The sequence below is a fragment of the Oryctolagus cuniculus genome, chromosome 7 (assembly GCF_964237555.1).
Source record: "Oryctolagus cuniculus chromosome 7, mOryCun1.1, whole genome shotgun sequence".
NCBI lineage: Eukaryota > Metazoa > Chordata > Mammalia > Lagomorpha > Leporidae > Oryctolagus > Oryctolagus cuniculus.
The window spans coordinates 132,842,003-132,864,914 of record NC_091438.1 but is presented as its reverse complement, the minus strand read 5'-3'; the positions used below and the strand labels follow the sequence as shown (position 1 = coordinate 132,864,914).

General features: G+C 45.5%; 1 protein-coding gene and 1 long non-coding RNA gene across 3 annotated transcripts in view; one reads left to right on the top strand and one right to left on the bottom strand.

Moving 5' to 3' along the window:
- The first annotated feature begins 302 nt into the window (after positions 1-302).
- The window catches only part of CAP1 (cyclase associated actin cytoskeleton regulatory protein 1), a 29,542-nt gene continuing 6,932 nt past the window's right edge, over positions 303-22,912 (top strand). Inside the window, exons 1-6 of one of the 2 annotated variants that reach the window (XM_008265512.4) lie at positions 303-1,012; positions 16,654-16,775; positions 17,342-17,445; positions 19,950-20,027; positions 21,589-21,732; positions 21,833-21,918. In XM_008265512.4, the coding sequence (XP_008263734.2) occupies positions 16,664-16,775; positions 17,342-17,445; positions 19,950-20,027; positions 21,589-21,732; positions 21,833-21,918 (524 nt within the window). In that variant the 5' untranslated portion in view covers positions 303-1,012; positions 16,654-16,663. The remainder of the gene's footprint in view (positions 1,013-16,653; positions 16,776-17,341; positions 17,446-19,949; positions 20,028-21,588; positions 21,733-21,832; positions 21,919-22,912) is intronic. The other variant, XM_002715191.5, reaches the window with a different exon arrangement.
- LOC138850671 (uncharacterized) lies at positions 20,732-21,595 on the bottom strand. The gene is made up of 2 exons (XR_011390760.1): positions 21,390-21,595; positions 20,732-21,290 (listed from the first exon to the last, which is right to left on the bottom strand). It is a non-coding gene; the product is annotated as an uncharacterized lncRNA (long non-coding RNA).

Sequence of the window (22,912 nt, the reverse complement as noted above, 5' to 3'; positions counted from 1 at the left end):
ACACGGAAGCGGTGTCCCCTGCGAGCTGCAGCCGCGGTGCGGAGCCCACCCCCACGAACCCAGCAGCCGCGGGACGGGCACGACCCGGCCTCGGGAGCGGGGCGTTGGCGCAGCGGGGCAGCAACTCCTCCGTTCCGCTCGCCTCACTCCTGGGGACCACACCCTGCGCGATTAGAGGAAGGACTCCCCAGGCACGGGGCGGAGGCTTCGGCGCGGCCCCAGACCTGACCATCTATGGTCACAGAGCGCGCCCAGCGAACAGGAAGTAGGCGAGAGTGGAAGGTTTTTTCTCCACCTTCGCAGCCTGGGCAGGGCCGGCGGGGGCGGGGGCGGGCGCGCCCAGTCACCCAGGGCTGGGTCCCCAGCACCCCTCACCGACCGCCTTCCTCACGCCTAACCTCCGTCAAGTCCTTCCCGATCTACTGCCTTCTCAACGTTACAAACCGGGAAACCATGCTATGCAACGCCCAGGGGGAGGTGGAGCCTGGCCTTGATCCCCAAGGGAGCTGACGGCCGCCTGAGATCCCTGGCCCCCCACCCCCCAGTCCTTTCAAGACCCTTTAGGGACAGCAGTGAAAAGGGACTGGCCTTTTTCCATTGAGATCAAACCGACAGGAGAATTAGCCACTCTTTGGCCTCCTTTCCAGTGCTCTCGGCCTCCCCATTGGCTCGGACCGCAGGGGGCAATTCCGGCACTGTAAGGTAGGCCAAGGGGAGTGGCCCAGGCTTGGACACGCCCCTTTGGGGGTCGCTCCCGCCCAGGGGGCGGGGCTCTTCGCCTTGTGCCCTCGGCGCTGGCCGGTATTCTCTCTCCGAGGCGTGGGGTAGAGAGGGCGGAGTCGCGAGCCGGCAGGACAGACCACCCCACCGAATCCCGGTCCAGCCTACCGTTGCAGCCGGCGGTTCATTTCCGGTGGGGGCGCCGCGCCCAGTGAGGGCCCGGAAGTGGGTCGCGCGAAGATTGCTGGGCGGTTCTTGCCGGAAGTGGAGAGCGGCTGATCGCAGTACCGAGGTGAGGCACAGCTCTGAGGTGGGGGGTACGTTGCTGGGTGGGGACTGGGGCTCCCCTCCTGAGCCCATCGGCCCCTGGTGTTGATATTGCTTTTCTGGCCTAAGTGCGTGTAGCGACCCTTGCTGAGGGGGTCGGGGCTGAGGCCCTCAGGCCGATCGGGACTGCTGGGCGCGGTCTCTTGAGGTGGGGCGGGGGTGACCAGCTGAGACCGGCTGTCCCGGGAGGTCCTTCCAATCGATCTTGTCGCGCTGCCGGTCAGCCTCGGCGGAGGTCTGACTCCTGTGTCCTGACTGAAAGGAAACCCCCGAGTCTTTACCCCTCTCGCTCCCATTGCAGAGATGGGCAAATAAACCCCTGGAGGGAAGAGGCTAGGGAAAACCATACAGCGAGTGAGGAAAAGAATGAGAATCATTCGGTTCCAACCCCAGATCCTCCCCACGTTCCTTTCCTTGGACTCTCCGACTTGGGGGTCATCTTCCGGTCTCGGCAGTTGCAGGTTAAAGGCCGCCCGCTGTGTGGAACTTTTTTTTTTTTTTTCTTCCAAATTCAGTTGTTGGCATGCTTGGGGAGTTTTTCCAAGTGAGGTGGGCAAGTTCTACATTTGCAATCAGATAACTTCCCCTGCCTTCTAATCTGCTGCTCTTGCTCTGAAAAGCCACGCCAACTTTATTGGCGGTGTTCTCTACGTCTGGACCTGAGATCAGAATGGCTGGGGTTCGGCTCGGCCCCGCTGCTGGGGATCTGCGGCCGGGGATGCCTTATTTAACATCGCTGAGCTTCACTGTGCTCATCTTTTAAGTGGAGGTCTCTGCACCTCACAGGAATAAATTCAGTGGCAGCATTTCCGCCAGCTCCAGGGGGTGCCGACTGTGAAACCAGAAGCCGGACCCTGCGGGCATGGAGCTAGCAGGGTTGGCAGGAGCGTCTGAGAAGTCATTACAAGCCAGTGTTAGGCAAGAACAGGGTCCTGTGAAAGGATGCGACCGAGGGTTCAGAAAAAGCCTTTCAAAGTAGAGTTGAAGATGCGTTTCAGAGGACGCACGGGAGTAGGTGCTGGGACCGGGGGATGAGAACATCTTCGAAGTTACTGTCAAAACCGCGGCGCTGGAGGCTGCTTGCAGGGCTCCCTATCCAAGTGAAAATCCCCGAGTGGAGCAGCACATTGATCATTTACCAAATATTGAGACCCTTAGTAGGTGTGAAGCTGGGGACAAAGAGTGCAGTGTTCTCTTGGAGTTTATGAGGGAGGAGGGCGCAGGCGAGTGTATAATGGATGGCTTACATTGTCAATAGTGCTCTGTGGGCGCCCGGCATCACGAGAGCACCCGGAAGTACCTGAGCTAGGTTTCCAGTCCTCCGGGAGGAGTTGGGTGGCTGAATCGTACACTTAGCCATGGGATGAAATTGGAAAAGGAATTTCCAGGCAAAGAAGACTGCAGGTGCAAGGACCTGGACATGTGGAGGACCATAACTAGTTCAGTTTAACTGGAATTTCAGTAATGCTTAGGGAAGTGGAGTAAGTGAGAAGCGACGAGGTCAAATATGGAGGAACTCACAAGGCATGCTAAGGAGTTTGGGTTTTACCCTGAGAGCTGTGGGGATGCTTTGAAAGGATTTTATGTAGGAAAACAGTATGACCAGGTTTCTGTTTTAGAATGTTCACTGTCAAGTGGGAGAGAATCAGACGCTGTAGGGGAGTAGGCCAGTGTTTTGCTGTACTGTATCAATGACTTGAATTCAGGGAGTGAGTGGAAATGGGATTGTAGATGAGGCACCGATTGGAGCAGTATTAAAATGGAATCCGTGGAGTTGGAGGCCAGTTAATTTATGGGAATGAAGAAGTTAAGAGTAGTTAGATGATTGCCTGCTTTTCTGACTTAGGGTACTGGGTGATACCATTCAGCTCGGGAATGGAAGGAGTAAATTAGGGAGGTGACACAGAAAGAAAATGGATTTTGGACATGTTTAGTTTGAAGTGTTTGTAGCGCGTCTAGGCAAAGGTTTTTAAGAGAGTGCCCCAGCCAGAGCAAGCAGTAAAGATGTGGAGGCAGGAGAATGCCTTTATTCAGTGAAGGACCTGGAGCCTGGACTTGGACAGAAGAAGGAAAAAGGTCCATATCTGTTGAGTTCCGAAGGGCTTTTATTGCCTTGTTTGAATGCATTTGGATTTTATTTGTGGTTGGCAGTTTGCTGACTGAGTTGCCACCATCCAGCATATAGAAATTTCTGTAGGAGTTTCCTGCCTTCCCTGGAAACACTTCCATCAGGTGGGCATAATTGATGTCTTGGAGGGTTTAAATAAAATAGTAGTAGTGAAAATACTTTGTAAAGCATAACCTGCCAAAAGTGGTGGTATTCTTCAGATTCAGTGCCTGTATGTTTGCTGGGAGGGGGTCAGCTGTTGAGCTAGTTGTAAGATGTTTCCTTGACCTTTTTTTCTCACCACGCCCCCCCCTTTCTTGGATATGTATACATTTGTTTAGTTATAGTTATTATTATTATTTTTTTATCCAGGACTGGCCTTTTAATTAAGTGACTTCCTCTTTTTGTTTTTTCCTGAGGCATTTTGAGTCCAATTCATTTTGCTTAAACAAGCAAATGCAAAGTATCTTTGGAAATTGAACCCTCTGGTTTGCAATTTAACACTGAGATTTGAAATCTGAGGATTCTTAAGCCATACCTTATCCATTCCTAGTGATTATTCCTTTGAAATGTCATCATTAGTTTCTTTTCTACTGACCTGGCTTTCATACTTGTTCCTTCAGCTTCTCTACCACAGCTAGACTAATTTTTTAAATGCTCTTTAAAAAAACCATTGACATTTCATTACCTTTCATTGGCTTCATCTTTCCAAAGAATCAAGGCTAACCTCCTTTTTCCAACTTACAGAATTCCCCTTATTTTATTTAACTTTCAGTGGATGATATAGCTTGCCTTTCTAATTTAGTTTATTATGCTAGCATTTTATTTGAACCTCTTGTACTTAGCTTATTGCCTTTCTAATTTATTATACTAACATTTTGCTGGAATCTGTCGCATTTCCAAGTGTTATTTTTTTTAAGATTTATTTATTTATTTGAAAGTCCGAGTTAAAAAGAGAGAGAAGGAGAGGCAGAGAGATCTTCCATCCACTGGTTCACTCCCCAATTGCTGCAATGGCTGGAGCTGCACCGATCCAAAGTCAGAAGCCAGGAGCTTCTTTCAGGTCTCCCACATGGGTACAGGGACCCAAAGAGATGGGCCATCTTCTACTGCTTTCCCAGGCCACAGCAGGGAGCTGGATTGGAAGAGGAGCAGCCAGGACTCGAACCAGCGCCCATATGGGATTCCGACACTGCAGGCGGTGGCTTTACCCACTACGGCAGTGTGCCGGCCCCCCAAGTGTTCTTTATTACTTTAGAGTGAGGGTTTTCAACCTCCTCATGATTTATTTTTAAGATTTATTTTTATTTACTTGAAAGAGTTACAGAGAGAGAGAGGAAAAAAAAAAGAGTTATGGAGATAGAGACAGAGAGGTCCTCCATTCTCTGGTTCACTCCCCAGATGGCCACAACAGCCAAAGCTGAGCCAATCCTAAGTCAGGAGCCAGGAGCTGCTTCAAGGTCTCCCTCATGGGTATAGGGTCCCAAGGACGTGGGCCATCTTCCACTGCTTTCCCAGGCCATAGCAGAGAGCTAGTTGGGAAAGGAGCAGCCAGGACTAGAACCAGCACCCATAGGATAATTGATGTGTTGGAGCTGCAGACTGGGGCTTTAACCCGCTGCTTCACAGTGCTGGCCCCATGATTGATATTTTGAGCCACATAACTCTTCCTTGTGGAGCTCTCTTGTGCATTGCAGATTTAGTTATTTATTTATTTGAAAGAAAGTTACAGACAGAGACAGGGAGCTCTTCTACCCACTGGTTTATTCCCCAGATGGCTGTAACTGCCAGGGCTGGGCTGGAGCAGCCAGGACTCGAACCAGCACCCACAGGGGATGCGGGTGTCACAGGCAGCAGCAGCTTTACTTGCTTTGCCAACCACAGTGCAGAGTGTTTAGCAGCCTTCCTGACCTCTACCCATTACCCATTAGATCCTGGTAGCACTTCCTCAATTGTAACAACCAAAAATATTTTCAGACATTGCTAAATGTCTACTGGAAGGAAGAATTGTCCCTGATTGAGAATTACTGCATTGGAAAGTTTCATTTCAAATAAATAAATAACTTCTTTTTTTTAAAAAAGGAGCTGGTGCTGTGGTAGAGTGGGTAAAGCCACCATCTGCATCCCATATGGGCGCTGGCTGCTCCACTTACGGTCCAGCTCCCTGCTGATGGCCTGGGAAAGCAGTAGAAGATGACCCAAGTCCTTGGGCCCCTATACCCACATGAGAGACCCGGATGAGGCTTAAGGCTCCTGGCTTTGGATCGACCCAGCTCTGGCCATTGTGGCCATTTGGGGAGTTAACTAGTGGATGGAAGCCCTCTCTCTCTCACTTTCTGTCTCTCTCCTCTGCCTCTGCCTCTCTATAAAGGCTGCCTTTCAAATAAATAAATATTTTTTAAAAAACATTTCATAACTGTGATTGTTCAACAGTTTTTTTTCTCCCTGGCTAAATTTTCTGAGGGCAGGCCCCAAGGCCATACTTAGCACAGTGTATGGTACATGATAAACACTCAGTATGCTGAAATGAATGAATTATTTGTTTCATTGAGGCATCAAGAAATTATTGTTTTCTTTAAGGAATTCCTGGTTGGTCCTTATAAGGACTTGCCTCCCTGCCTCCTCCATTCCTTCACCCCCAGGGAATGTGATCTGCATAGAGAAGTGCTACACTGAGATGGGCGCTAGAAGCCACTTTGTGTTAGTTGACAGTGCAAGTCAGCAGATTTCCCTTTCTACTGTAACGGGGATAAATAAATTCCTGTCTTGTTCACATTCATGTGGCGTGCATTTAGACTGTTTGGTTTTAGCGGACAGGGACTATCATTTTTACATTGTTGATAGTTTATAGAGTTGGTATTCACGTTTATTTTAATTGATAAAATTGAAAATTGTTCTAACTTCATCATCTTTATATTATAGCTACCAAATTCACCATGAAACTATTACTTTTTGTAAAACCACTGTGTTAACCTAATAAAAACAATCAAAGCTCTAAAAATACTCCTTAGCTACAGTGCAGCTCTGTTTGCCTGGTATTACCAGACATGCTGTGCCAAACTTTCCCATTTGGCTGGAAAATAGTGAGATGTTTAGTGGGAGGAACAGGCTGGCTATTGGTTTTTTTTTTTCTTTCCCCTCCAAAGGTCATTCAAATTCCTATACTTAAGTTAATTATAGACGTAGAATCACAGATCTTTTCATATCTCTACTTGTAGCTGAGTCATGGCTAAGGACAAATGTCATCCTTGAATGTATATGTATAAGAATGGGAAATGCTGTGCAGTTTAAGCAACTCTTCAGGCTGCAATCGGCCTGTGCAGTTTCTCCATACACATCATAAAGCATGTAGAAGGGGACCACCAAATGCTCTGTGCAGTTAATTAGTCTCCATAATATTCTTCGAATGTAGGACAGAGGGGAACCCACGGCCGTACAGTTAGGTTTGCCTCAGATCATTGAAACAGCAAGTTCCCAAGTCTGACTTCAGTTTGTACTATTCCTTATTTCACTTGTTCTCGGATTTTTAGACAGAGACCATGTATAAGGTGGAAACAGGAGACAAGCACTGATAATGGGTTGGATTCCTTCCTGCCTAGAAGATAGGCCTTTCTTTCTCTTTTAATCTAAACCTCAGGTGGCAGTGACTCAGGCACTGAATGTCATTGGTTTAATCAGCGAAATCAAATGCTGGGAAGAAGAGTGGCTCCTGATTTGGGTTAGATTTAGATGGCATCTTTTTTAGAGCAAAGTGGTGTCTGTTTTTGGTTTCTGGATTAAACCGGCCAACTTGTATTTCCTAGTAACATGTCTAGTTCTTGCTTTGTGACGTGTTAGAGCCTACTGGTAAGAGTTTCTCTGTTTTTAGGAGTAGAACTACTCATGTATAGCTTAGTGTAGTTGCTGAGATGTATCCAAGTGGAGATATGTAACTATGTGAAAGTAAGTTTAGAAAATAGGGAAAATTGTCCAAAAGCCCATCACCCTAACGTTACAAACACTGTAAATTTTGTGTTCTCTTGAAGTCTTTTTCCACAGAGTATTTAGCTATTCCCCTATACTTAGAAGGCTAAGATATATATAGATACAGGTAGGTAGATAGATCGAACATTAAGGTGAATCCTCTTGTCTATCATTTTACTTGCATTTGCATTTACTTCCTTAGGATAGAGGAACAGGGTTACAACGTCAAAGCCAGGAGAAGGACTTTTCATGAAGCAGATCTGTTGAGCTGCCATAGTATATAGGCTGAATTTTGTGCTTGCTTTCTTCTTTTTTTTTTTTTTTTTTTAAGATTTATTTTATTTATTTGAAAGACAGAGTTACAGACAGAGTTACAGAGAGAGGTAGAGACAGAGAGAGAAGTCTTCCATCCGCTGGTTCACTTCCCAAATGGCCGCAATGGCCGGAGCTGTGCGGATCAGGAGCCAGGAGCTTCTTCCGGGTCTCCCACGTGAATGTAGGGGCTCAAGTACTTGGACCATTTTCTACTGCTTTCCCAGGCCATAGCAGAGAGCTGGATTGGAAGAGGAGCATCCGGGACACAAAGCCCACTGCTCTACAGTGCTGCACTCTCCCATCCCCATTTACTACTTTTTTTTTTTTAATATTTATTTTATTTATTTGAAAGAGTTACAGAGAGAGGTAGAGCCAGAGAGAGAGAGTGGTCTTCCATTCTGCTGGTTCACTCCCCAAATGACCACAACGGCCAGAGCTGAGCTGATCCAAAGTCAGGAGCCAGGAGCTTCTTCTGGGTCTCCCACATGGGTGCAAGGGCCCAAGGATTTGGGCCATCTCCTACTGCTTTCCCAGGCCACAGCAGAGAGCTGGATCGGAAGAGAAGCAGCCGAGACTCAAACTGGCACCCATGTGGGATGCCGGCCCTGCAGGCTGGGGCTTTAACCCACTATGCCACAGCACCGACCCCCATCCCCGTTTACTTCTGAATGACTTCCTTGAATAGGCAGAAGAAACTGGGTTGAGTTGTTAGAATGATAAGAGTGTAAAGCTGCTTCAGCAGGAATCACTAGTCATTTCTGTTTTTTCTTGGTTTTAAACCACAAAAGAAATTGCTGGAGAATCAAGCCCATAGTTTGTTTTTGCTCTGCATGATATCCCTCCAAGAGCCTATCCATTCTCATGACTTCATGGCATTTCTTTGCCAGTGACTTGTAAACATTGTCTCCAGTCTTGATCCTTTCCCAGGCTTTATTTTGAAGTATGAACTGGACATTTCCACTTGGAAGCTTCATCTCTCCCATCTCAGCATATTCAAAACTGACCTCATCTTCTTGCCTAACTAGAGCATGCCAGAACCTGTGCTGCCTGTGCTGTCATCGTTCTCTTGAGGCCCTCGCACTTGCACCTCCGGAGTCATCCTCGCCTCCCCTCTGTACCCATGCAGTGCCCCGCACAGGCAGTGACACCCAGTTAGTGCTTGTTTTCAGTTTGGTGTGAGCCTGAGGGCAGAACACAGATCGGTAGGTGGAAGTTGCAGGGAGGCAGATTTGCCTCCATATAAGGAAGAACTTTTTAATGCTTTCTGCTGTCTAAATGGAATGGGCTTCCCCTGAAGGCTCAGGTGTTTGAGCAGAGGCTGCCTGACTAATGACTGAGAATGCTGAAAAGACTGTTCTGAACATCAGAATTGATTTTTAGAATCCCTCCTAATCCAGGAACAAGTGATCCAGTAGGAGGTAGTTTTTGTCTCTCCTGCTAAACTTCTACCTTTAGGTCAGGGAAGCTATTTAAAAAAATTTGAAAGGCAGAGACAGAGATTTCTCCCTCCTTTGGTGCACTCCCCAAATGCCCGCAAGAGCTAAAGCCAGGAACTCAAGTTTGGGTCTCCCACATGGGTGGCAGGGACCCAACTACTAGGGCGATCACCTGCTGCCCCCTAGGGTGCACATTACCAGGAAGCTGGAATTGGGAGGGGAGCTGGGACTCAAACCCAGGCACTCCAATATGGGATGCAGACATCTGGCATCATAAATGCTGTGCCCACCCCTTTTATTTTTAATTAATTAATTAATTTGAAAGCGAGATAGCAGGGAAGCTATTTCGCTCCCCCCTGTTTAATATTCCCTACAGGGGCCAGCACTGTGGTGTAGTGGGTGAAGCCACTGCCTGCAGTCATCACCCCTGCCTCCAAGAGTCTGCACCAGCAAGAAGCTGGAGCCAGGAATCAAACGCAGGCACTCTGATGTGGGATGCGGGTATCTTACCTGCTTGGCTAACCTGTGCTCTGTCCACAAACTTTTTAAAGTGTACCCAGGGGCTGGTGCGGTGGCGCACTAGGTTAATCCTCCGCCTGTGGCACTGGCATCCCATGTGGGCACCAGGTTCTAGTCCTGGTTGCTCCTGTTCCAGTCCAGCTCTCTCCTGTGGCCTGGGAAGGCAGTGGAGGATGGCCCAAGTGCTTGGCTCCTGCACCCATGTGGGAGACTGGGAAGAAGCTCCTGGCTCCTGGCTCCTGGCTTCGGATTGGTGTAGCTCCGGCCGTGGTGGCCATTTGGGGAGTGAATCAACGGAAGGAAGACCTTTCTCTCTGTCTCTCTCTCACTGTCTATAACTCTACCTGTCAAATAAATAAATAAAAATCTTAAAAAAAAAAAGTATATCCATACTCTACACACTTTTGCATTCATCATAATCCTTCACTCAAAAATCTCAAATGGCTTCCCAGTTATCACACATCAAAACCAAATATTGCCTGGCTTTCACTGCCCTCTATAATCTGACCCTGCTTGCTTGGTTAGTTTTATTTCCCATGATACTCCATGCTCTGTGTGGGACAACCTGCTCACACTTTCTGTGCATGGCCTGCTTAGTCTGTTTTTACTTTTGATTTGGAATGTCTTCCCTTTTTCCCCTTGCCTTTCCATCAGGACATTCCACTTTCCTCCTGAAATCTACCTCTAGTCCACGTTGATTTCTTCTGAACTCTCAGCACTTATTGTCATTTACATTATATAATTCAGAACCATAGCAGCAATATTCTGCAAAGAAAAATTTACATTATTCAGGCTGATTCTATAACTTTGCCTAATCAAGCTAAAATGATTTTCTAACAGAACTTTAAAAAATATGGTCATAGTATTCCATTCTCATTTCATTTTGTTCCCTTCTCAATAAGAACAAAAAGCTTTTGGCGGGAGGGACTGTGTATCATCAGTTTATTGAGTAGCCCCCACAACGTTTAGCATTTCATTTTATGAGTACCTTCTGTGTGCCTGGTTGTTCTAGGTGCTGGGAAATGAGGTGAGTACAGGAAGGAGAATGGATAAATTCCTTTCCTCCTGCAGTGTGTATTTTAGTAGATAGTAGGTAGTGGTGATATTTCACATTTGAATTGCTTCTTAAGGATTCCAAAGTTATTACTCTCATTTGTGAAATCAACTCTGAGTGCTAAGTGAAGACTATAATCCATTAAGTGACTATCCCAAAATTACACAGCTAATATGTGACAGATTGTGACTCTGACCTTGGTCTTTTGGATTCTAGTTTTATTTAGATTTGTATAATTAGGGCCACTCCTCTTCCTAAAGCTTTTATGGTGGGAATAGTAGTTTGGAATCTATCTACTTATTTATGGAGATTTACGGATAGTTGCCAGCTGTTGTCAGTTAGAAGTGGCGAGGAATAAGATTAGGCAGAAAAGCTACACTTTTTTGCTCTGGTAATTCAGTGTTATTTGGGAGGAGCCTTTTTTTAAACATTTGCTTTCCAAATATGTGTCATCCATCCTGAACGTGACTGTAAAAAAGTTGGCCTCCGTGGATAAAACTGAAAGCAGAGAAATTGAAAGCTGTTAATAATGTAACTAAAGACACTATAAAGAGGTCTTGGACCCACAGTGCTATGCTTAGTATACAGTGGTTGCTGGATGCCCTGATGAACCAAATAGTCAATTATTTTTTTAAAAGATTTTATTTATTTATTTATTTGAGAGGTAGAGTTACAGACAGAGAGAAGGAGAGACAGAGAAAGGTCTTCCATTCACTGGTTCACTCCCCAGTCAGCTGCAATGGCCAGAGCTGGACTAGTCTGAAGCCAGGAGCCAGGAGCGTCTTCCAGGTCTCCTACGCGGGTGCAGGGACCCAAGCACTTGGCCCATCTTCTGCTGCTTTCCTAGGCCATAGCAGAGAACTGGATCAGAAGAGGAGCAGCCCGGACTAGAACTGGTGCCCATATGGGATGCTGGCTCCATAGGCAGAAGCTTAATGTACTGCTCCACAGCGCTGCCCCCAGTCAGTTGTTTAAAAGTCATTGTGGATTGCCAACAAAATTGGGATCATCTGAATGGTGTCCAGCTGGCTAATTCTAAATATATGTTTTTTCACCATAAAAAAAAAAAAGTCATTGTGGAATGGTAGGAAGAGCCTCAGACTAGGATTCAGAATATTTTTGCTCAAGATCTAGGTACTTTATCTATTGGCTAACCTCTGCCAAGCTTTTTTAACTTCTGTGATTGTCAGTTTCTTTGTTCTGTGGGAATCAATACCTATATAATATATCTTGTAGAATGACTTTTTAAGTCTCAAAAGAAGCAGTAGGGCTGAATGTTGTGGCCCAGTGGATTAAGGTACTTCTTGAGCCATTGCTGCTGCCTCCAAGTGTCTGCATTAGCAGGAAGCTGGAATCAGGAGTGGGGCCAGATATTGAATACAGGCATCTTAACTGCTAGGCCAAATGGTTTTAAACCAATGTATTATGTGCTGTGGTAGGGAAAAATACAGTGTATGAGAGCATACACTGGAAATTTGAAAGGCAGAGTTACAGAGAGGCAGAGGCAGAGAGAGAGAAGTCTTCTGTCCCTTGGTTCACTCCCCAAATAGCCACAGTGGCTGGAGCTGGGCCAATCTGAAGCCAGGAGCCAGGAGCTTCTTCTGGGTCTCCCACACAGGTGCAGAGGCCCAAGGAGTTGGGCCATCTTCAACTGTTTTCCCAGGCCATAGCAAAGAGCTGGATCGCAAGTGGAGCAGCTAGGACTTGAACTGGTTCCATATGGGATTCCGGCACTGTAGGTGGTAGCTTTACCTGCTACACCACAGCACTGGCCCTGGAAATACTTCCTGGGGAAGTGGTACCTTGGCTGAGACTTGAAGGGGATAGGAATTCCAGAGAAGGGCCGGATAAGAAAGAGCATCCAAGTAGGTAGCAATATAAAGGCTCAGCAATATAAAGACTGGAGAAAAATTGTAAGTAGCCCTATATTGCTATAGTGTACTTAGGAAAGATGTAGCAAGAGATAAAACTGGGGCATGTGGTGGGAGATACAGCAGGACTCTGTGGAGACCCTGGTTTGGACTTTACCCTGAATACCCTGGGGAGTGTTGTATGGTATTAAATAAAAGGCTATTATAATTACATTTGCATTAGAGACTGATCACTCTGGCTGCATATGGAGAATGGATGATGAAGGTGTATTAACTGGAATGAAGAAGACGAGCTAGGAAGTAACTATAATAATTAGACAAAGACTTTGTAACCCGGCTTTTATCAGTGAAGATGGAGGCAAGGGGCAGTCTTTATGAGATATACAAGATACAGCCTGTGGCTTTTGATGACTGGTTAGTTAATGTTTATGGAATCCTTACTAACTTCCTGGGTTGTGCTAAGAACTTCTACATGGGTTTCCTCATTCTCACTGATGCCTTTAGCTTTTATTTGTTGTTGTCCTCAGTATGTGGATAAGGAAGCAGGCTCAGAAAGTTTGGTAATTGCTTATTATAGTAACAGAGCCTGTGAGTGCTGTTATTCAACTCTCCCATCTCTGTCGTCTCTGAAGACCACTCTTATCCACTATACTGCATGGCTTACTTAGTTTCCTGGTTACTAGCTTGAAGAATTAGGTGATGGCAGGTAGCGCTGGGTCACAGGGCAGTGGCACTGGGCTGTAGGGAAGTCAGGTTAGGGGAGATGAGTTCTGTTTTGGAGATTACATTTTGAGGTACTTTGGGAACATATAGTAGAGATGTCTGGAAGCTGGATCTAAAATTCTGTATCCTGGAAGAATGGCCTAAGCTAGGTATGCTGCCTTGGGAATCTGCAATCCCAAGGCAATATGCTGCCTTTAGTCTGTAGGTGGTTGTGGTGGTACACTGAGCAAGCGGGCTGGGTATTGGTGTGGCAGCTGAGAGCTTGGGAGTAGACATGACCACCTGCAGAATGTATGTGTGTGTGTAGAGAATGAGAACATGTGTCTTTTAGTCCCTTTGGGTGTATGTTCTTCCCATCACATGTCAAATCTTACCCTCCTGTCTATGTGCTGTTAGTGGTAGAATGAGATAGCTATAACTCTAGCTTAAGTTAGACAGCAGAACTGTACTTGTTTAGCACTGAAAGCTAGCAAGTGCAAGTGGAATATGGAATAGAAGTAACCAAAATTCCCTGAAGCTAAATTATTAAACTTATAAAATTTGTAGGTGTTCTCCAACCCTGGCAGTCTTTAGAGACACTTGTACTTTGTCACCATGTTTAACACCAGTTTCAACCTATAGCATCTATTGTGTGTAAAGGAGCATGTTTTATTTTTTTTAAAAAAATATTTATTTATTTTGAAAGAGTTACAGAGAGAGAGGGAGAGACAGAGTACTCTTCCATCTGCTGGTTCACTCCCTAGTTGGCTGAAATGGCCAGGGCTGGGCCAGGTGGATGGCAGGAGCCCCAGTACTTGGGCCATCTTCCACTGCTTTTCCAGTCCATTAGCAGGGAGCTGGATTGGAAATGGAGCAGCCAGGACTTGAACAGGGACCCGTATGGGATGTTGGCATCACAGGTTGTGGCTTCATCCTCTGTGCCACAATGCTGGCCCCAAGAAACACGTTTTATAACAAAACTGGGTGGTATCTATTCAGTCTTGGGAACTTATCACACTCTTGGCCTTTATCCTTGATTTCAAAAAGTGTGAGTTATTTATGAGACTGCTCCTGGCCACTCCCCAGAATGGAGCAGGTCAGCGATTCAGATCTCGGTGGGTAGGATCATCACACAAGGCAGAGTATATTGGCTGCTTCGAGATGGCTCCATAATCTGCTGCATTTGTGAGTGGAGCATAGGCCTAAAAGAGGCTTCTGCTGCTTCTCCAGGCCATGGTAAGAAAGGTTTATTTGGTTCTCATTCTCATTTTTTTCCTTCGATTCACTTTAAAAGGGCATTCTCTGGGAATAACTGCCCAGAGAGACCAGAGCCTGTACACAGAAAAGAATGAACAAATTATATTGTCTTCTTGTAAGCTGTGTGTCTCTTCCACAGGGAGGACATGTATTGAGATATTCTGGCATGTTGTCACCTTTGGAGAAATGGTCATTTTTGGCAGCTTCAAGGGAGTTAATTAATTCAGCTGTAGTTATGTGAATTGAATAATGCTTTGATGGAAGGAATCTCTTCAAGTCAAGGCTTTGATTAAAATTTAACTGATTTTAAGAGATCAGTTAAGGTCTCAAGTACTTTATGTAGCTGTGACTGATAACATTTTAAACTTATGTGTATGGCCGGCGCCGCGGCTCACTTGGCTAATCCTCCACCTGCGGCGCCAGCACCCTGGGTTCTAGTCCTGGTTGGGGCGCTGGAGTCTGTCCCGGTTGCTCCTCTTCCAGTCCAGCTCTCTGCTGTGGCCTGGGAAGGCAGTGGAGGATGGCCCAGGTCCATGGGCCCTGTACCCGCATGGGAGACCAGGAGGAAGCACCTGGCTCCTGGCTTTGGATCGGTGCAGTGCACCAGCCGCAGCGGCCATTTGGAGGGTGAACCAACAGAAAAGGAAGACCTTTCTCTCTGTCTCTCTCTCACTGTCCACTCTGCCTGTCAAAAAAAAAAAAAAGACAGAAAAAAACTTATGTGTATGGGCTCCTTTCAGAACGCTTGTTCCTCTGAAGTTTTGGAATACTCAGGTACATAAATATTTATTGAGTACCTACTATCTGCCAGTTAATGGCCTACATGGTAGAGTGTAATGTGGAACAGGTTAAATAAGGTCCTTTCTCTCTTAGACCTTAACTTTCTTTAGGATATTAGATGTTGAATGAGGCTAGTTCGACTAAGTTAGTACTTGTGAAAGAACTATAACAAGCTCTTTTGGAGGGGTCTAATCACCCTCCCTGCTATATGTTCACATCCTCCCCATCCTCATTCGAACCCTGGCTCGAATGGCAGCTTCTCCATATCTGACCTGATCCTTCCATGTGATACACTCTTCACCCCTCTGGAGTCCCATGCCACTCTGTTTGTTTTATAGTTGTTAGTGTGTATGTTAAGTCTTCTCTATTAGATTATACCTTATTGAGGGCAGGGCAAATATCCTGTTCATTTTGGTCTGAGACATTCCACATTCTAAAGATATAAAAGAAAACAGCAAGTCACACTCAGACTTGTTTTCTCCCATACACTCTCAACACGGGTCACTTCTGATGTCAGATATCTGGAGGATTTCTGCCACATGCCCAGCAAGCAGTCGGTTCTGCAGCAGGGACCAGCCGAGTGCCCTTCAACTCAGTTCTGATACTGTCCACCCGGAGATAGTGTCCAGTCCCACAGGTTGAGGGCTCTGTCCCTGAGATTGTTGCCTCCAATCCCCACTTCAAATACCAACCGCAGTCCCCCCGCGTAGTGTTACCTGAGCTTTTGACCAACTGGCTATAATGAAGGTTCCCACAGCACCCTCCTTAGGTTCAGTTTGGCTGGGCTGCTCACAGATGTCAGGGAAACATTTACGTTTGCAGGTTTATTATGAAGGATATTATAAAGCTTACAGATAAAGGGATACATACGTACTGGGAGAAGGGGCAGGGAGCGTCCATGCTCCCTGTGGTCCTGCCACTCTTCAGGGACTCCATGTGTTCAGCTTTCCAGAAGCTCTCTGATCCCTGTCCTTTTGGATTTTCATAGAGACTTCATTACACAGGTGTGGTTACTAATAGACTGAGTGGGGAAACCCAGCAAGACCTGTCCAGATTCTCCCTAAGCTCTCCGCGCGGCATTCCTTCCTTGTGGGCAGGAAGTGAGTGCGGAGAATTTAGGACCTAATCTTGGCTTTATTGCCAGCTAAGGTATAGGAAGATGAGTTTCTTTGACCAGCCTCAGGGAAGGAGTCAAAAGCCAGGAACTATGGACAAAACTCAAAATATATAAACCACCCATATGCAAGCAGCTAGATGTTGTGGGGAAAACACACACACACACACAATGTAGAGCCAGAAAACTGAGTACTGGCTTACTAGCTATGTAAAAATTTCACTGAAATTAAGTTTTCTACTCTAAGAGTGTAATAACCTTTCCATTCCTAAATAGTTGTTGGGAGGCTCAAACTGAGATAATGTCCATATATTGCCTATACATTGTAAATCCTAAATTCTTACACAGATATTTTTAGTATCCCAGTAAGTATTTGCTATAGTGTACATCTATTGGCATTCTCTTCACTCTCAGGAGTATTCTGTTTTTTCTTGGTAGGTGCTATGTAACAGTAAAATAACAAATGGCATTTCATCTGTTTGCAACAGGTGGTCCATTATGGCTGACATGCAAAATCTGGTAGAAAGGTTGGAGAGAGCAGTGGGCCGTCTGGAGGCGGTATCCCATACCTCCGACATGCACCGAGGATATGGAGACAGCCCTTCAAAAGGTAAGCGTCACCAGCCCAACAGGATGCTTTGTTTGAGTGACTTGGCCTGAAATTTTTCTATCACAGTAAATTCTGTGGAGCTTGTTTCTCAATGCATTTAACCAAGAAAGTTCATATCCCAATAATTTGTATTGCTGTCAACAGACAAGGGAGGAAGTGACTTGTGCAGAGAGGCCTGTGGTTAAGTTATTTTAACACGGCAACTTCCTGCTTGTGTGATATTTCCTGTTCTTTCTTTAGCAAATGACTCCAGTGCAAGTCAGATGACAAGTGACACTAAAGTTTCCTGTCTCCAAATGATTGGCAAATCAGCCGTTTTGCACATGTACCAGTTGAAACATAGAGTGTTAGAGCTAAATGGAACCTTGGAGAATCATTTTATCTTTATTTTATAAAGAAAATTAAGTGCAGAGCAGAAAATTAGAGTTACATAGCCATTACTGGTGCCATGGGAACTAGAACCCAGGTTTCCTGACCTCTGTTCCCATACACTGTTGACTGTATTGCCTTGCTTCCCACTTTTATCTGTAAATGCACTTGATTCTTCATGATGTGTCTGTCTTCAGCAGGGGCAGCTCTCTATGTGCAGGCATTTGACTCACTGCTTGCCGGTCCTGTGGCAGAGTACTTGAAGAACAGTAAAGAGATTGGGGGAGATGTGCAGAAACACGTAAGAATATTTTGCCTTTCTTCTCTTCTCCACGAACTGCTGGTTTCCTCTTCAGAGCCCACTTGGTTGAAGAGTCCCTTGAGAGGGGGCCAGTGCTGTGGCGTAGCAGGTTAAGCTGCCACCTGCAGCACCAGCATCCATGTGGGTGCTGGTTTGAGTCCCAGCTGCTCCATTTCTGATCCAGCTCCCTGCTAATGGCCTAGGAAAGCAGTGAAGGATGACCCAAGTCCTTGGGCTCCTAAACTCACATAGAAGACCCAGAAGAAGCTCCTGGCTTCAGCCTGGCCCAGCCCTGGCTATTGTGGTCATTTGGGGAGTTAACCAGTGGTTGGAAGGCCTCTCTCTCTGTAACTCTTCCTTTCAAATAAATAAAATAAATCTTAAGGGAAAAAAAAGTCTGTGGAGAGGCTCCAGGCTCCTCCTCTACCTTCTCTGAGGAGATAATTCCAGGCAGAGAAGGATTCCTCATTTTTCTGGGATCCCTGTTTTTATCATATATTCTGTATGGATTTCTTTTTATACAAAAAGCTTGCTTGGAGCCGGCGCCGTGGCTCAATAGGCTAATCCTCCACCTTGCGGCGCCGGCACACCGGGTTCTAGTCCCGGTTGGGGCGCCGGATTCTGTCCCGGTTGCCCCTCTTCCAGGCCAGCTCTCTGCTATGGCCAGGGAGTGCAGTGGAGGATGGCCCAAGTGCTTGGGCCCTGCACCCCATGGGAGACCAGGAGGAAGCACCTGGCTCCTGGCTTTGGATCGGTGCAGTGCACCAGCCGCAGCGGCCATTTGGAGGGTGAACCAACAGAAAAGGAAGACCTTTCTCTCTGTCTCTCTCTCACTGTCCACTCTGCCTGTCAAAAAAAAAAAAAAAAAAAAAAAAAAAGCTTGCTTGGCACATAAAACATGGATCTGTTCATCTCTGTAGTGAGGAACCAATCTGTTTCCCACACGTTACATAATCAGACCTAGGGTAGGTTATTGAAAGGAGTCATTATCATGACTTAGCATTTATAAAACTATACTTGATAGTTATTAGTTATGCTAATATGAGTTATTCTCACGCTTTAGCCTGCAGCAAGAATATGAAGGTGGCATTGACAGGGACCTCTCTACCCACCTCCCTTCATGCACTGCCTCCTACATTGTCATCATCACCCACCACCACTCCCCACGCACAGATGCCTCACCTCGTTCTTTGGGACCCAAAACCTTCCTGCTACTCTGCTGAAGATCTTGTTTAAGATCTTCCTTACCTAACCCCTTCAGCAAGATTGACTGCTTGGTCTTTGGAAAATCTATTTTGAGTCTCGTATACCATCTGTGGGCAGAGGTGTTAGCACTAAGGAGTAGAACTGGGACTTTGACAAAAGTGGGGACTGGCATTTTTACTTTACACAGTTCTGTAACATTTAAAAATTTTTCTCATGTATCACTTTTACTTCTTTAATATTTTTAAAAAGATTTATTTATTTATTTATTTGAAAGGCAGGGTTACAGAGAGAGAGAAAGAGACAGAGATCTTCCATCTGCTGGTTCACTCCCTGAATGGTCACAATGGTTAGGGCTGGGCCAGGAGCCAGGAGCCAGGAGCTTCTTCTGGTCTGAGCACTTTGGCTATCTTTTTTTTGCTTTCCCAGATGCATTAACAGGGAGCTGGATCAGGACTGAGACACAAACTGGCACCCATTTGGGACCTTAACTTGCTATACCACAAAGCTGGCCCCCACTTTTATATTTTAAAAGTAGAAACCTAGAAAAAAGATTATCTTCTTTGAATTTTTATATTTTAATAGTTTTACATCCTGATGTTTCTTAAATTTTTTTGACCTTGATCTTCAGTAAGAAATAACATATTTATAACTGACCTATAAATTAGACAAAACAATATTTATACTAATGACACTATTTGGAAATAATTTGAAGTTGGTGTACTGCACTCATACTTTTATTTTGTTCTCTTTCACTTTTTGTGCTGCTTATGGCTCATTAAATTGATTTAACTAATTATCTACTAATGCTAAAGAGCCATTATGCAGCACTACTGGGTATTATTAGGTTAAATGCTGGATATGGAGCATTATTGGATATTTTTAGGTTAAATAGCTTTAACCTAAACAAGTAAATACTTTGAGAATTTTAAATCATGAATAGAGGCCTTTGCCTTTACTCCTGCCTCCAGTTTTTGAGGTTTTTTGGTGATATGAGATAGGGATTTTTTGTTGCACGTCAGAACACAGTGTATGGATAGTTGCTAATTTGACTTCACCCAAGGCTAGTCCAGGTTGTTTTCATTTCCAGCTCCGGGTGTGTATTTCTGATGAGTTCCAACTGGAACATGGAATATGTGATTCTGTTATCAGTCCCTGGAATCTGGAGTACAGGAGGGAAGCAGCATGAGGAGCCTGGGTTGCTACCAGAGGACATGGAAGTGGAGGTTTCAGGTTGTCCTTATCAGGACCTCTCCGTTTGTAATGTGTCATCGATAGCTGATTCTTCTCCTTTTCTGCAGGCAGAGATGGTGCATACAGGCCTGAAGCTGGAGCGAGCGCTCTTGGTTACAGCCTCTCAGTGCCAGCAGCCAGCAGGTGTAAGTTCACCACTAGTTGGTTTAGTTTTGGTTTGATGCTCAGGACAAGTAGAGAGATTTCTGCTAAGCTATTATAACATGCTAAAATAAGCTTTTCAGGCTCGTGATGATGTACGTTCATGCCAAGTCCCAGAAGTCCAGTGACACTCAGAGTGCCATTATGGGAGTGTGCCCTTGGGTATTAGTCTCTACTGGCTCTCATTCTGTCATTCTACTTAGGACTGTAGTTACCCTGGGACTTTGCTGCTGCTTTCAATAAACAGCCCCTTTCAGCATCTTGGCTGAGCCCAAATTCATCATAGTGCCCCTGTGGAGATCCTGAAACTCCTGAGTACTGCTTCTCCCCTTGACCTTCACTGGTTGACAGATTTCCTTTTCACTTTACTCGTAGCTCAAAATTTAAGCTACAAGGGTGAAAAGTTGAATTAGATGAAATTTAGATTTTTCTCAAAGATTTGAATTATGTTTCTTCTTCATTTGGCTTTCCTAAGCACAGAGAGAAAATAAAAGCAAGTTTTCCTACTAATGCTCTATTAAAACTCTTGATCCTTGGCTTGCCTAAGTTATGTAAAAATAGTGCAGTATGGTTTTAAATATATTAGATTTTAATCCTTAATCTGCCTGAATGGTTAAGTGTTTTATCTAAACCTTTCCTCCAAACCCATTGTTTCTACAACAGATCAAACAGCGGAGACTGTGTTACATTTACCTTTTTTTAGACCAGGGATTGACAGACCATGGCCTACAGGCCAAATATGGCTCACCACCTAGTTTTGTAAATGAAGAGTTTTGGGAACAGATATTTACTGTCTGGTCCTTTAGAAACAAAATTTGCCAATTCCTGTTTTAGACAGTTTGCATGCTAGACCTGAGAATTGAAGTGTTCAAGAAACTCCGCTTTGGAGGAAGATAAAAACACAGAAACAAAATTCAACCATTTTGCCGAGCTGCCTGCTTGAATGCCAGCTCCCCTAATTACATTTGATTCATCAGCTCTGTGCTCAGCAGTTGCTGTCCAGCTAGCAATGCTACAATGATGATAAAAGAGAGCTGAGACAAAGCCCTTGTCCTTGAGGAATTCATGAGAGAGAAGCGTGGGTCTATTAATAGTTGATGCTGGTGTGTCTGATAAAGGGCCAGTTTGGTCATCATAGCAGTAAATGCAGGAGGTGGCGTGGCTGGGGCTGCTCCTCGTGAGGCATTGGATAGATGGATAAAGAAGAGGACGCCGTGAGGAAAGGCACAGAAACGCGCTTGTGTCTCCTGTCAGCGGGACAGAGGAGAGAAGAATGACTGCGATGGTGGGATTTGTGGCATGACTAAGGGTATAGGTCCTGAGTAGCAAGAACCACAAAATCTCACCTGAGGAGTTGGAGGTCTGTGGAACTGGGATGGTGAGCAGAGTTCTAGCTGTATGAATCAAGGCAGGGTGAATACAGAGTTTATCAGGGTGCTTATTTTAGTCCATAATGGAGTTTTGCCTTCAGGGTAAGAGTTGACCAACACACACAGCTTCTGTAGAAAGAGTCTAACCTGAATCTTTTCTTGCATTCTTTCTTAGAATAAGCTCTCTGATTTGCTGGCACCCATCTCCGAGCAGATCCAAGAAGTGATAACATTTCGGGAGAAAAACCGAGGCAGCAAGTTGTTCAATCACCTGTCAGCTGTCAGTGAAAGCATCCAGGCCCTGGGCTGGGTGGCCATGGTGAGCAGCGCGGCTTCCGGGCAGGGAAGGGGTAGATGAAAAGGAGAGGCTGGATATGGACGTGGAGGCTCTGAGTCACTGATAGCTTCTCTCTTTCTAGGCTCCCAAGCCTGGCCCCTATGTGAAAGAAATGAATGATGCTGCCATGTTTTACACAAACCGAGTCCTCAAGGAATATAAAGATGTGTAAGTGTGGCCTTTCCTCGAGGGGAAAAGACAAACTAGGCTGGTTACTTGCTGGAGTAACCCTTTGGGGCTCAGTAAGGCTCTGTGCTGGTCCTCCTGGCCCAGGGCTGCTTTTTGGAAAACTTGGTAGATATTGACTCATCCAAGTGGCATTTGCAAGCAGGAAGTGTTTCTGCTTCCACTTCTCTTTTTCTGCACGATTGCCAGAGGCCCTTTTTTCAGTCCTTACCCTTCCAGGTTTAAGAAGTTGGGCTGGAGGTAATATGTGCCAGTACTCTTTAATTTGTCCGCTTACGTGAAATTTCATTGCTCTGTAGAGAATTTCTCACTTCCCCTGTCAAAGGTTCAGTAGGACTTACTAAATTTTCGAAATATCCCTGGCCATTCATACAGTCAGCTAAAGTGACAGTAAAGTTGTTACTTGATACCACTACTGGTAGAGGTACGGACTCGTTCATTCTCGGTCTCGCCACATCCATCTGCGTCCTGACTTCTCTGTTGCTACTCTTTTGAGCTGCAGTAACTGCAGGCAGCAATTACATAGTTGTGTAGCTACCTAAACCTTTCCTTCCCGTCAGCAAACCTACGTTTGTTGAGTAACTGCTCTGTGCAAGGATAAGTCTCCATGTGGAGTGAAGTGTGTCCCCGAACACCAGGCACTTCTTCCTCCCTCCAGCAACTGAAAATTAAGCATCACAGTGTTCGGAATATTCCCCACCATCACTACCATCATTTTACAGCTGAGGAGACTCACTCTTAGGCTGATAACCTTAAAGTCTTCCGGCTAATACAGAAGAAAGGGGACTTGGATCATAATGTAGTGCTATTTCTATAGTTTAATGCTGATTATTTCCTCTGAAGGGGAAGCTTTAAAGTTTTATTTCAAGGGCAGGGAAGGCATATTTGACATAAGGCAATGTCTAAGGCACTGGAGTTTCTTGGAGCCCTGGAGGTTCACAGTGAAGCCTCTACAACAGCTTTGTGCTCAGAATGT